At 41.1% G+C, this 15,064-nt stretch overlaps 1 protein-coding gene across 10 annotated transcripts in view; it reads left to right on the top strand.

Moving 5' to 3' along the window:
* Nucleotides 1-15,064, top strand: part of MYO7B (myosin VIIB) — a 196,227-nt gene that overhangs the window by 136,036 nt on the left and 45,127 nt on the right. For all 10 annotated transcript variants that reach the window (XM_068280582.1, XM_068280583.1, XM_068280587.1 and 7 more), the window contains 5 exons: nt 1,036-1,229; nt 3,697-3,878; nt 5,100-5,224; nt 6,278-6,435; nt 13,379-13,532. In XM_068280582.1, the coding sequence (XP_068136683.1) occupies nt 1,036-1,229; nt 3,697-3,878; nt 5,100-5,224; nt 6,278-6,435; nt 13,379-13,532 (813 nt within the window). The remainder of the gene's footprint in view (nt 1-1,035; nt 1,230-3,696; nt 3,879-5,099; nt 5,225-6,277; nt 6,436-13,378; nt 13,533-15,064) is intronic.

Raw genomic sequence — 15,064 nt, 5'->3', positions numbered from 1 at the left:
AGGATTTAAGAAGGTTCTTATTATCATGCAGAACTGTTCTCCCTGCTTGTTAGAACAGATTAACCACTTAAGGACCGGGCTGTTTCTCAAAGATCTGTGCTGCGTGGGCTCTCCAGCCCACAGCACAGATCGTGTTAATGGCAGGGCGATCAGACTTCCCCCCTTTTTTCCCCACTAGGGGGATGTCCTGCTGGGGGGGTCTGATCGCCACCGGCTATTAGTGATTTGCGGGGGGGGGGCTCCTCAAAGCCCCCCTCCGCAGCATTTTCTGCCCTCACCTCCGTTCCCTCCCTCTGGTTTCCCTTCTGAGCGGCGCAGGACGGATATCCGTTCTGCGCCGGATAGGATAGGCTTCTGCCTATCAAATGACGGCGATCCCCGGCCAATCAGAGGCCAGGGATCGCCGATCTCCGTCACGGCGCTGCTGCGCAGCAGCGCCGTATTGATGTAAACAGCGGGGATTTTTTCCCCGCGTGTTTACATTACACGTGCGAGCCACGATCGGCGGCTCGCACACTGATCACGGAGACACCCTCCGTGAAGTGGCATGGAAAGTTTCCATGCAAAACCACAAACAACCAGGCGCCGCCTATCGGCGTTAGCTGGTCGTTAAGAAGAAAAAACTGTAATGCGTTGATAAATCTCCCCCACTGAGCTTACCAAGCAAATTTGAGTTCCAATAATTAGTTCTAAAGGTTTTGGAAATAATAAAATGACAACAATGTCAAATTTTTGCACCTGCCTAATTTTATTGAAACAATTATTGCACGCTTTCTGTAAATCCAATAAAGTTCATTTCACTTCTCAAATATCACTGTGTCTGTGTTTCCTATATGATATAGTTAACTTATCGTAACAACCAACGATTTATACAGGAAAGTCATGACGATTAACTAGGTGGCTTAAACTTTCGCATCCCACTGTGTATATATATATATATATATATTCAGCAATATAAGCCAAAAGGATCATTTGTTTCTGTGGTAAAATACTGAGAAGTGAGATAACGCTTTTCTTGTTTTGATTCTGTTGTAGGGCTGAGAAGCAATTTGGCCAATGCTGTGTTCTAAGTACAGTCCGTGGAGAACAATTTGTTCTAACTTCACACCACAGTGAAGAAATTTCCAAGTTGCTTCTTTACTTTGTAGAAGGTTTGAAGGCCAGATCGTCCTATGCAGTTACCCTGCAGGACAGCTCACGGATAGCACTGGAACCCAACAAAAACACAGGTGTGTTATTACTGTGAAGCACTTGGCTGTGCACACCAGCAGCGCTTGCACTCAGCTGTTGGTGCGTCTAATAGCATTCCCCTTATTTAGGGGCGGTTGAAAGTTGTGTGGATGCAGAACAGAAACGGTAAGCGCATCCATGTATGATCCGTGTTTTGAACAAGAGGGAGCGTTTAAGCTAAGCTTTAAAAACGTATCTCACACATACGCTTTTAAAGCAAGTGTGAACCGAGCCTATACTGTATGCATCTTATGCTCCCTAGGAAGACATAAAATGTTAGCTACACGTGAAGATATTGTTATTAAAGCTGTAGTTTAGTCATATTTTTGTAAGGTATATTTTGTAGAATAAATCATAATTTCCCTTGCCCATAGTTTTGTGCATTACACTTAAACCATAGTTGCATTATTCATTTTTTTTATTTCCTTGCTTACTGAGTTAGCAATGCTGACTTCCTGTGCTAATGTCATATAATTCTTGGCTGGACAGAACAGCAGTCAACCTGTACTCCTCCCCATCCCATAATCACTCACATGATGTGAGCTGGGAGGAGCACCAGTCAGTCTTTTCCTGTTAGCACAGAACTAACTCCACCCACCTCCGCTGTGCAATACTAAATGGAGGAGATGGGCATGTTCAGATAATGTCAGATAATATGTCTCTGTACAGAGAAAGAATGGCCCACTTGTGGGCAACTCTATACTTTGCTTACAAATCTCTGGGTCAGGTTACTGACTTTCCCAAAAGAAATATCTCTGGAACAGCTAGCACAGCAGTGTGCTCAGGCCCTTACCAAAAATAAAAAAATCAAGAGGGTAGACCATGGCTTAAAAGGAATGCTGTCGTTTTAATTATTCTTACACACATAAGATATACATGAGTCATCTGTTTTTTGCTTTTCCTATGATGTCAGGGTCTAGAGATTTAGCCATTGCAACCTACCTAGTGTTCCTGCAGTCCACACTAACAGTTGTAGACTATAATGAGGTTATCTCCTAGCTAACCAAAGATGCTAGGCTAGGCTTCAGGTGATTTAGCAGCCAATGGTTTGGTCTCAGAAGACCCACACTGACCAACAAAGTTCCCCCCTCCAACATGACAAATCCCACCTCCTTTCTACCTATACATTTCTTTGGTTAGAATCTATTGTTTAGAACTTCTAGAATGGATCATGGACCAGACATCCTAGGCAGGGAGTGCAGTTTCGTTTTTTATGTACCGGTACTTTGGGCTGCAAATTTATGTGTTTTTGTGCATAAATACCGTTACCCTTTGTGGTTGTGCCATGCTAAAAAAATGCAAATACATCATGTTAATTATTTTTCCTCTCTCATTAGATACCATGATAGTTTCCGTTCATGATGATACATTTTAAAAAAGGAAAGCTTTGTTAAAGGATCGCAAAAAATTGTAAAATGTAAAGTACATAAAAGCACACAAATACAAAGTACATTGCTCCCAAATTAAAATGAGCTAAACATTACTTTTCTCTTATGTTGCTGTCACTTACAGTAGGTAGTAGAAATCTGATAGAACTGACAGAATTTGGACTAGTCCATCTCCTTATGGGGATTCTCAGGTTTTTTTTTAATTTTCAAAAGCACTTAGTGAACAGCAGTTATTCATTTCAACTTCAGAATAGTGTTCAAACAGGTGTGTGTGTGTGTGTGGGGGGGGGGGGGGGAGGCATAAATTAAATACTGAGAATCCCCCATGAAGAGATGGGCTAGTCAAAATCCCCTATGAAGAGATGGGCTAGTCAAAACCAGTCAGTTCTGTCGGATATCTACTAACTACAATAAGTGACAGCGACACTGGAAAAAAGTAATTTATAGCTCATTTTACTCTGGAGCAAAACATACTTCTTATTTGTGTGTGTTACTGGTAACATGTATCTTACATTTTACAATTTTTCTCGATAGTGGTCCTTTCGACTACGTTTCCACTGTAGCGTGAAATTTCCGCATCCCAAAAATCTTAATTGTAAATAACGCTAAAATTTGCGTTGCTATACGTCGCCTATACAAATTGTACACAAATCGTACGCTATGTCCGAAAAAATGATGCAGGACCTTAGATTTTTTCACGCGTACGAAAATTCGCATTGGATGGAAACCGCCCCCTTCACTACCATTAGTTGCCAAATCAATGCAAATTTTATGAGAGAAAAATCTGACACATAACGCACAAGTGGAAACCTAGCCTTAAAGGAAGTCTGAATGGAGGGAGCTTAGGTATATTATGCAGTGACACGCTAGGCAGTTGGCCATCAGCCAACCATAGGTAAATGCCATGATGCGGACAGCTATTTAATCAACAGATAAGAGCAGTAATGAGGCTTATTTACTGTATTTTGCGAATCAAGGAATATTTTGTAGGCCTTTTACCAGATGTTATTCTTTAACTTATTACAAAATCAAGACTAAAAAGGTCATTTTATATTGATTAACACAGATCTTTCTTTAGATGATCCAGAGCTTTTGAAATATCGATGTGGGGACCTGTTGCTGCTTACCAAGAGTTCAGATCTTCAGCTGGGGCCAAACTGGATCTATGCTAAGAGTGAGAGAACTGGCAATAGCGGGGCTGTATCTTTGGATGCCATCCATATTGTACCAAGTCTCAGCAAACCCTCACCTGAGATGATAGTAAGATGCTGGTCATTTTTTTTTTCTTCTAAAGTGGACTAAAAGGATACAAAAGTAGAAACAAAAGAGGCTAGCATACACAGACTTTTCATATCTGCTCCTCTTCAGATTCACTTCAGTTTGATGTCAATGGGACTTTAGTTTGGCATCAGAAGCTCTTCTTCAATTGAATTCACTTCAACTTCCCTGGGCCCACAGGTTAAATACTATGCACATTGGACTAGAGTCCTTATTCAATTCACTTTTCCTCCTAGGAGATATTTTAAAAAGAAGATAAAAATTAGCTTTTCAGCACTCTGCAATTGAAAAAGGATCAAGGAGGTGAAAAAATACCGTATATACTCGCATATAAGCCAACCCATGTATAAGCCCAGGTACCCACTTTTCCCTAAGAAAACAGGAAAAACTGATTGACTTGCGTATAAGCCCCCTGCCCAGTATAGCTTCCTCCACAGTAGCCAGGCGTGTATCCAGTACAAGTCACCCCCCTTCCCCATAGCCAGATGTGCCCCAAGGATGATACAGCTGTGTCTCAAGATGCCACTAGATGGCATCAGACAAAGCAATTGCCACACAGGAAGAATCCCTGATCATTGCACGTCCGACACATTGCTTGCACCTTCTGCTCCACAAGCCGGGGGACACAGGTAGTCTTGAGCAGCAAGACAAAATCACAGAGCAAAAAGAGTATACAAAATTTCGCAAAAAAACCCAAATTGTTCCAAAAATGCCAGGATCACTTAACAAAATCGCTCACAAAAATGCATAGCGCTTGCGATTTATTTGTAGTGTTAACTATAACTAGGCCTAAAAGGCATTTTATTAATAAGATGTTAAAATATCAGCTAATAGAAAACTTAGGACAAGAAGTGAATTGAATAAGGCTCTATACTAGTAATATAAACGTTCAAACTAATTAAACACTGATCATCCACCTTTTATTATCTCCCTGCAGGAAAATCAGGATGCATTGTGACATGTTTTGCATTGCAGCAATGCCTTTTTCAAACATTCTTTCTCTGCTGCCCCTCTCCCATACTGTGCAGAAAGAAGTGCCTCATTTCTCTGATTGTCCATTTCATTGTTTGCATCATTAACATTGCCCAACTGGTCAGAAGCACACTGCAGTGCTGTAATAGAAGTACAATTTCTTGTTTTACATATTTTCTTTATTTAAAGTTTATGTGCTTCAGAATGGTTTTTTTTTTGTGTATGTATCAGAGACTCATCGCAATGTCCCCAGAACAGCGCAAGTCAGAGTTTGTTCATACACAGTTGGATGAGTTTGGCCAGCTGGAGGAGGTGAAGCCATATACTCTGGAGGAATTTGCCATGCAGTATTTCAGGTATGGATGCCACAATACTACAAAGCAATAAGTTGTTGACATGGATGTACAGTAGTATTGTCAGTTGGAAGTTGTCTGGGAAAGAGCTGGAGATGCAATGTTGGCACACTTTAAGCAGCTTGTGTAAAGAATACTGAATTAAATTAAGGAGTTCTGCCATTGCATCTGTCAGAAGGGGTATAACAAGAAATCATGGACCCCCATAGCAAAGTTTTGGTTGGCTATAAAGGCTCCTTTGTGCCCCTTGACCCCTCCCCCTCCCCAACTTAGGTAGCCAGAGATGCCCGCCAGCATGAATCATCCATTAAGGGATTAAAATAGGTGCACATGTGCCCGGTGTGCATGCATGTGAATTTTTGAAAGAATTTATTAGCACTAATTACTGCACAAATAGGACGTTCATAAATGTCCATTTTGCATCAAGAGGTTAAGTAGTCTTACAGTGAAGGTAGCCAGAGGTACTTCCCAGTATAAGCAGCCAGATGTGGCCTCCAGTTTAGGTAGCCAGAGGGCCCCTTTTAGTATATGCACCACCCCCCCTCCCCAGTATAGGTAGTCAGAGGCAGCCCCCTCAGTATACTGTATACAGCCAAAAGGGGCACCCCAGTATAGGCAGCCAGTTTAAAAGTTTAAGTCACAGGGGGCCCCATCTACTTAGCTAGAACTAGCCCCCCAGTGTAGATAACCAGAGGGTTCCCCAGAATAAGTAGTCAGACCATAGATGGCTGGTGGAGCCTGGAAAAGTGAGTCACTTTTGTAATGCTCTGCTGCCACTACTCTACGTGTCAGCAGGCCCATTACGGGTCTCCACAAGGCCCACCTTGGACCCCTGTATTGGCCACTGACTCCAGACTCCCCTCTATGGCTGCTGTGGAGATGCCTATGTCACTGTGTCTGGGAACGTGTAAACCCTTAATGTCAAAGCACCCGGGACTTACAGTTGGACTTAGCCATAGGGTATGCAAGGCCATTCCTTTGCCATTGATTGTAGTAGAGCTGGCTCACATTCAGGATGTACTTAATTTAGGTAATGACACTTTGTCTTCTCTGTAGGCCTCCAGATGCTGAATCTGTTTCTAAGGCATTTTTACAGAGATCCCGAGGTAAGTCTCACCTCTGGGCTTACTCCAGGGAACCTCTCAGACAGCCTCTTCTCAGGAAGGTGTGTGACATGGTGGATCTACGTGACTATGCATGCCAAGCTTTCACTGATATCCTTCTCTGATATACCACCTAGCTAGAAGAATAAAACAACCATGGATAAAAGAATGCAGGGAATGAGTGCACTGGAATTGTGTAATAGACACTTGTAAATAACAATGCCAAAGCTCTAAGTGGAGGGCCCATAGATTAAGACACTGGCCAATCTGTCTTAAAGAGAACCAGAGACAAAGCGCCCTCATGTATTTTAGCATATTTATCAATGGGAACATGACAGTAAACACCTACTCTGCTCTTTGTTTCATTTTTCACTACTCAGTCTTCTTGTTACCAGCTCTTATAAAATCTCCGACTGAGCATTCAGTCTAGCTTTGCCCCGTAATGATTATAGCTGAGTCAGTCTTCTGTGATGTCTTTTCAAACCCAAGCCTGCCCCCTTGAGGCTATGATTTCCTGCTATGTATCCTCATAGCAGGAATGCAGAGCAGTCAGAGATTTTATCAGAACTGATAACTAGAAGACTGAGCAGTGAAAAATGAAACAAAGAGCAGAGTAGGCGTTTACTGTCATGTTCTCATTGATATATATGGTAACAAAAAGTATTTGTCCGCAAACACTGGCAAGCTATATGAGTGTGCTTGGGCCCAAAAGAAGAACTATGCATGTAGAAGAAAGAAAGCCCATATGTACAGCACCACTCTAGAGATATATTAAATTGTTATAAATTTATTAGCAAGAATTAACATCTGATAATTGACACATTGGAAAGTTCAATATATAAAAACACTTAAAAAGACCACATTGTCCTAGAATTCCAGCTGCAATAGTTGATATCCATCATACTAATAAATGAATAATTACTTGCAAATATAAAGAAATAAGCATCAATAAAATGTAAATAAATACCAACTTGGTGGGCTACAATGTAGAGCCCACCAGTGGTAGAACCCGGGTTCAGTATTACCTAAAGTGCATATAACATGTGAATACAAATATATATATTGAAAGTGCTAAGTGCAAAAAATATACATTAATGTGCAAATATTGAACTGCAAAAACTGTTGATCACTGATAATAGGAGCAGCCCAAGGATAGAGTGCATAGAGCGTGAGAAATAACAGTGAGAAGCAAGATACTTAGCCCAGGTAATAGAATGTAGGCAGCTGGAGCAAGACTGGGGACCCCTCAGACATTCCACCAGGTTCGCGAGCGTCACCTCGCTTTGAGAGGAGGAGAGGACACCTAGCTTTGTGAACGCCAGTCCGGCGTTTAAATAGTAGGAAGAGGGTGTGTACCGATGGAGCGTGCGCCACCCGGAAGTGACGTCACCGCCGTGCGTGACCCGGATGTGACGCCGCTCTCATTCGTAATGGACGGATTGGAGGGGAAGGAGGAAATAGGAAGAGACCACGCTGGAGCGCTGTAGAAGAAGCCGGAAGGTGAGTAGATAGGCAGTTGCCAGGGAAACCCATACACAAATAAGGACGAAGAAGGATATATTGCAATGGCATCTCAATAAATACACTGGCCTGCAATCACAGCAATACCAAAAACCATCCATTGCCTATATTATAACCCAACTAGAAAAACAATATTAGCAAACATTGCTATTTAAAGGGGGGCATGCATATCAGCGTATTATCGTATTATTATTATTATTAAATGTGCTACTGGGGCACAAGAACAAAAGGGGCCAGTCAGGAAATCCGGAATAAATGTCCAATCCATTCTGAATATTTCTTCAAAAAATCCAGGATAAATGTCCATAGTCACCATAGGAGGCATATGTTGGTCAAGTAAATGGGGTCCCATATTCACACGAAGTCCCGATAGTTCATGGGCATAGGGGGAACAGGAAGTTCATACATAGGTCCATATTCAAGGATCAAAAGGCATAGGTATATATATACACACACCAGCATGTCTAAACATCTGCAACATAATGAAGAAAGACATACATATATGAATACATGAGTAATAATAAAGAACCATAAGGCATGTCTCATTCAACAAAGAACAATATACATACACTTATATGCACCATATAGACATGGAGACCGATTACCACTACAGACCACCTCAACCCAGATAACCAGCCCAATCAATCTCTTTATTGATGCCTGATGGTGACAAACTACCCAACTGGTAAATCCACCTAGCCTCTCGTCTGAGTAGGGCCTTAACAATGTCGCCACCCCTTCTCCCCAACTTAACCTGATCTATCCCGCATACTTTAAGGCCCATGGTTGAGCCTCCATGTTCGAATAGAAAATGGGATGCGACTGAAGTTAAAGTCTCGCCCTTGTCTAAATCCCGTTGGGCCAATCTAATTTTAGACAGGTGGTGTTGAATCCTGGTTTTTAACAGATTCTTGGTTTGCCCCACATACAATTTACCACAAGGACAGGTCATTACATAAATGACCCCCTTGCTTCTGCAGTTAATGTACCCATTGATCTTATACTGTTTCGTACACCTGGTGTCATTGATCATATTTTGAGGCCGCATATACATACAGATGTTGCAGTCACCACATGGGTAACTGCCTTTCAGGGGACCTTTACATCTCTTTCTTCCTTCAGTGAAGTAACTCGAGCATAATTTGTCCTTTAGACTGGGACACCTTTTAGCTGAAATAGATGCATTTGATGTGATAAATTGTGCAATGGTCGCATCAGATAATAGAGTGGGCCATGAACTGTTAAGTATTCGATATAAATCTCTTCATTGATTGTTGTACACTGTACTGAATCTTATCAATTGACTAGTAGTTCTAGATGTTTGATGTAGTAGCTGGGATCTGTCCGTGGCCTTGGCCCTTTGATATGCTTGCGAAATCACTCGCTTAGGGTATCCCCTGTCTTTAAATCGATCTGATAATTCTCGTGCCTGTGAAGAAAAATCGCTGATGTTAGAACAAATGCGACGTGCTCGAAGAAACTGTCCAGTAGGAATATTGTTACGCAAAGGTTTGGTGTGCGCACTTTGATAGTGCAGCAAAGAGTTGACCGAGGTGGGTTTGCGAAACAGATCCGTGCTGAGATGTCCTTCCGAATCAATTTTGATTTTAATATCCAAAAAGTCAATGTCTGTAAGAGAGGCATGTCGTCTTAAATGAATATTCATGTTGTTATTGTTCAAAGCATTCAGAAATCTATCACAATTTTCCATGGAGCCCCCCCATAGCATGAACACGTCGTCAATAAATCTATACCAGCCTATGATGTATGGCTGGAATTCCTCTAATGATGGCCCAAAGACGACCTCCCGTTCCCAATAACCCAAAAATAGGTTAGCCCATTGCGCCCATTGCTACTCCACACACCTGTTTATAAAATCCACCATTAAATAGAAAGTAGTTGTGGCTCAATACAAAGTCTGCCAATTTCAAAATTAGTTGTCTAAGGTCCCCTTGATGATTACTCTCCATATTAAGAAAATATGCAGTTGTTTTTAGGGCCCATTCATGTGAGATATTAGTGTATAATGACTCGACATCAAATGACACTAAAACAGTACCTGGTACAACTGTGAGGCCATCCAAGGTTTTCAACAAATCAGAGCTGTCCCTCAGATAGGATTCCAGACTAGTCACATGTCTTTGCAGAAAAAAATCTATAAATTCACAAGAGGGGGCAGTTCAACTTCCAATTCCAGCCACAATAGGTCTGCCCGGTGGGCAAATAGCATTTTTGTGTACCTTTGGCAATAAATAAAGAGTAGGTATTACTGGATGTTTTACTGAGAGGAATTCAAACTCTTTTTTGGAGATAGTACCTGTGTTTCTAGCCATCACCAGGATATCATCTAATAGTGCTTTATAATATTCAGTTGGATCTCCAGGTATGGGTACATAATTGTTGATATTCCTGAGCTGTTTATATGCTTCTTGTAAGTACATCTCCTTGGGCCATAATACAATGTTTCCTCCTTTGTCCGATTCCTTAATTAAAAAAGAATCGTTATCAGATAAGCTTTTTATGGCTTTCTGTTCCTCTTTGTTTAAATTCTGTCCCTGATTGTGTATAATCGGTAGACGTTCAATCTCCTTCCACACCGTCTCAAAGAAGATCTTTACTACTGGACAAGAGCCAAAAGGTATAGTATGCTTAGAGCGTGGCCTAAATAGGCGTGACCGATTACTCACCATGTCGTTTTGTTGATTTTCTTGTAATAATGCCATAAGATCTTCAAAGACCTGTCTATCCAAGGTCTCCATGTGGGGGAATACCTCCGTGCCTCCCTCAAAGTATTTCCTGAATACAAGTTTCCTACAAAAGAGATATAAGTCCTTTAAAACTTCAAATTTATCTAGGGATTTGGTGGGTGAGAATGTAAGTCCCCTTGTTAATACACTTTGTTCAGCCATAGTTAGTTCGTAATCTGTGAGGTTTATTACTTTTAATCCATGTGCTGTTGTTCCCTCAAGCGTTTCACTCTTGGGGTTTGGGGGTCCCTGAAAGGCCCTGTTCTTGTGCCTCCTGCCGCCCCTCCTAGTTCGTTTTCTGCGTCTGCATCGCTGTCCGATAAAAAATCACTCGTTGATGCTGTGTCACTGGGTACTGGGACTCTAGGGTTATGTCCATTAATGGGTAATTGCTGGGGGTCCCCCTGGGGTTTGGGCTTGTTAGGTTTGGGGTATCTCTTACGTCTTCTCCCATTGCCCCTATGTCTCCACCTGTAGGCTGCTCCATTATCATAATCCTGACGATCTCTCATCAGTTTCTTGCGTTTACCCTCTATAATAAACTTTTCAAAACTATCCATGTCAGTTCTTAGTTGACTGAGAAAGGGCTGGACAATGGTGTTTCTGTTTAAGGCCATCAATTTAGTTTCAAGTGTTTTGAGCTCCCCTTTCCTTATGGCCATTAATTTCTCATCATGCTCTATTAGCATGTCAATTACAATGATCGAGCATTTAGCTAACCCCTCCTCCCAGGTGGCCCTGTAAGAATCAGTGACCTCCCAAGCAGACCTCCCAAGACTGGCGTTCACAAAGCTAGGTGTCCTCTCCTCTCAAAGCGAGGTGACGCTCGCGAACCTGGTGGAATGTCTGAGGGGTCCCCAGTCTTGCTCCAGCTGCCTACATTCTATTACCTGGGCTAAGTATCTTGCTTCTCACTGTTATTTCTCACGCTCTATGCACTCTATCCTTGGGCTGCTCCTATTATCAGTGATCAACAGTTTTTGCAGTTCAATATTTGCACATTAATGTATATTTTTTGCACTTAGCACTTTCAATATATATATTTGTATTCACATGTTATATGCACTTTAGGTAATACTGAACCCGGGTTCTACCACTGGTGGGCTCTACATTGTAGCCCACCAAGTTGGTATTTATTTACATTTTATTGATTCTTATTTCTTTATATTTGCAAGTAATTATTCATTTATTAGTATGATGGATATCAACTATTGCAGCTGGAATTCTAGGACAATGTGGTCTTTTTAAGTGTTTTTATATATTGAACTTTCCAATGTGTCAATTATCAGATGTTAATTCTTGCTAATAAATTTATAACAATTTAATATATCTCTAGAGTGGTGCTGTACATATGGGCTTTCTTTCTTCTACATGCATAATTGATATATATGGTGAAATACATGAGGGTGCTTCGTCTCTGGTTCTCTTTAATTAGAAAATAAGACATGGTTATTTATTAGATGGTAAATAAAAGTGGGGACATCGAGAGACCAATATAGTGTAGTAAGCAAAACAATAGGAATGAAAAGTATATAGTGTGTATACTCACAAAAGTGGGTTACCTCCTAGGTAACCACTGTACAGGCAGCAGAGGAGATTAGACCTGTCCTCACTCAGGATTAAAAGTCGCTCTCTGTAGATCAGGAAAAAAGAGATTGGGTAATATAAGAGTAAACCGAGGCGCCAGCAGCATAAAAGGTACTAAAAAGTTTAAAATTCCTCAGAAGGTGGTGGTGGACTCGCCTCCTTGAAGTAGACAAGATACTGTCAGCTTTTTAATAACAACAGGTTTATTTATATACTCCAGACAACCATGCAACGCGTTTCGCAGGTATATTCCTGCTTCCTCAGGCAATAACAAATAGGAGTACACGCTGAAAAGACAGAGACAAATAGAGTGTCCTCAGAGTAATGTACATATTGTTGAGTGGTATTTTTACATTAATTGATATCGTCTATTGAAATATATGGGTGGGGGGTGGTGAGGTGTGGGTGGAGAGGAAGTGTAAGGAGAGAAATAAATATCCTAGTGGGTAAAGGGGGAGGGGTTCAGTGTGCTCAGAGAGGGCAGTCAAAATGCAGAAGGTGTTCAGGTGAGTGACGACCAACCAGTCGGATTGTATATGAAAGGCAACACCAGTTCTTTGCATTAAAGTGAACCAATCACCATTTTTAGCACATATGGCATCTCATTATCACATTAAAAATGCATACTAACAATGTGGCTAGTTATCCAGAAAAATTCCATTCGAACTCTTTTTTTTTTACATTTAAATGTTTGTTAGAGGCTTTTATTGCACTACTTTTGCGGCCTGCCGTCTGCAGAAAGAGTAGGCAGATAAGGATTGCTGTAATTAGCAGTAGTAATGAGCAAACAAAAGTTTTCATCAGCAGGGGGGTGGGGCGCTAGGACACTGTACTTCAAACAGTTTAGAGAGTCCCACTTAATTACGTTCACATCTTCCCCTAAATAAATAAAGGAAGAATGAAGGGGAGGGAGTAAATGGCACGTCCTACAGCTATTAGAAACCAACACAAACTGCAGAAAAATAGCTGCTTGGATCCCTTTAAGCATCTTGTTCTTGTGGAGACACTGGTTTCACAGAACTCACTGCACTGCACAGTGTCAGAACTCAAAGAGGCAATCCAATATAAATAAACAGGGCAAACAGCTGTGTTTGACTAATAAAGCTTTATAGTAGCAACATTAATACTAAATGCTTATTCATACTATCATACTGTAGTATGCAATTTTCTATACGTTGTTAATCCTTAACAAAAGTTACCCATCATGAAGTACATGGGTGACTATCCATCGAAGCAGTCCCATTCTCCAGTGGAGCTCACAGATCAGATATTCTCAGGGCCTATACGTGAAGAGGCGCTGAGAGATGAAATCTACTGCCAAATATTGAAGCAAATGACTGGAAACAACAACAGGTAAACATCACTGTTAGCAAACTTCTTGAAACAGAGAACCAAGTTTAGTTCTTTAACTTTTTTCAGTGGCTCAGGAGTAGCCAAGCAGTCCAGGTCACGGCAGTATCTGGAAATCATGAAAACTGGTACAAAGAGGAACATCAGCTGTGTTCATGGGAAAAAGCAGAACAGACATACAGTGCATCAGGAAAGTATTCACAGCACATCAATTTTTCCACATTTTGTTATGTTATAACCTTATTCCAAAATGGATTAAAGGGGAACTGAAGAGAGAGGTATATGGAGGCTGTCATGTTTATTTCCTTTTAAGCAATACCAGTTGCCTGGCAGCCCTGCTGATCCTCTGCCTCTAATACTATTAGCCATAGCCCCTGAACAAGCATGCACCAGATCAGGTGTTTCAGTGGTTCAGACTTTAAAGTCAGATATGACAAGACTAGCTGCATGCTTGTTTCTGGTTTTATTCAGACACTACAGCAGATAAATAGACGAGCAAGGCTACCAGGCAACTGGTATTGATTAAAAGGAAATAAATATGGCAGCCTCTGTATACCTCTTACTTCAGTTCCCCTTTAAATTATTTCTTTCCCTCAGAATTCTACACACAACATGCCATAATGACAATGTGAAAAAGTTTACTTGAGACTTTGGCAAATTTATAAAAAAAAAAAAAAAAAAAAAAATGAGAAAGCACATGTACATACAGTAGCAATAAAAAGTATGTGAACCCTTTGTAATTATATGGATTTCTGCACAAATCGGTCATAAAATGTGATCTGATCTTCATCTAAGTCACAACAATAGACAACCACAGTCTGTTTAAACTTATATCACACAAATAAATGTTTCCATGTTCTTATTGAACACACCATGTAAAGATTCACAGTGCAGGTGGAAAAGGTATGTGAACCTTTGGATTTAATAACTTGTTGATCCTCCTTTGGCAGCAATAACTTCAACCAAACGTTTCCTGTAGTTGCAGATCAGACGTGCACAATGGGCAGGAGTAATTTTTGACCATTCCTCTTTAAAGAACTGTTTCAGTGCAGCAATATTCTTGGGATGTCTGGTGTAAATCACTTTTTTGAGGTCATGCCACAGTATCTCAATCGGGTTGAGGTCAGGACTCTGACTGGGCCTCTCCAGAAGGCATATGTTCTTCTGTATAAGCCATTCTGTTGTTGATTTACTTCTATGCTTTGGGTCGTTGCGCTATTGCAACACACATCTTCTGCTGAGCTTCAGCTGGTGGACAGATGGCCTTAAGTTCTCCTGCAAAATGTGGTGATAAACTTTGAAATTCATTTTTCCTTCGATAATAGCAATCCGTCCAGGTCCTGATGCAGCAAAGCAGCCCCAAACCATGATGCCTCCACCACCATACTTCACAGTTGGGATGAGGTTTTGATATTGGTGTGCTGTGCCTTGTTTTCTCCACACATAGCGTTGTGTGTTTTTTTCCCAAACAACTCAACTTTGGTTTCATCTGTCCATAGAATATTTAGCAAGTACTGTTGTGGGACATCCTGGTG

Source organism: Hyperolius riggenbachi, chromosome 4, assembly GCF_040937935.1.
Source record: "Hyperolius riggenbachi isolate aHypRig1 chromosome 4, aHypRig1.pri, whole genome shotgun sequence".
In the NCBI taxonomy this organism is placed as follows: Eukaryota; Metazoa; Chordata; class Amphibia; order Anura; family Hyperoliidae; genus Hyperolius; species Hyperolius riggenbachi.
Note: the sequence above shows the minus strand (reverse complement) of the source record. Positions and strands in the feature narration are given on the sequence as shown.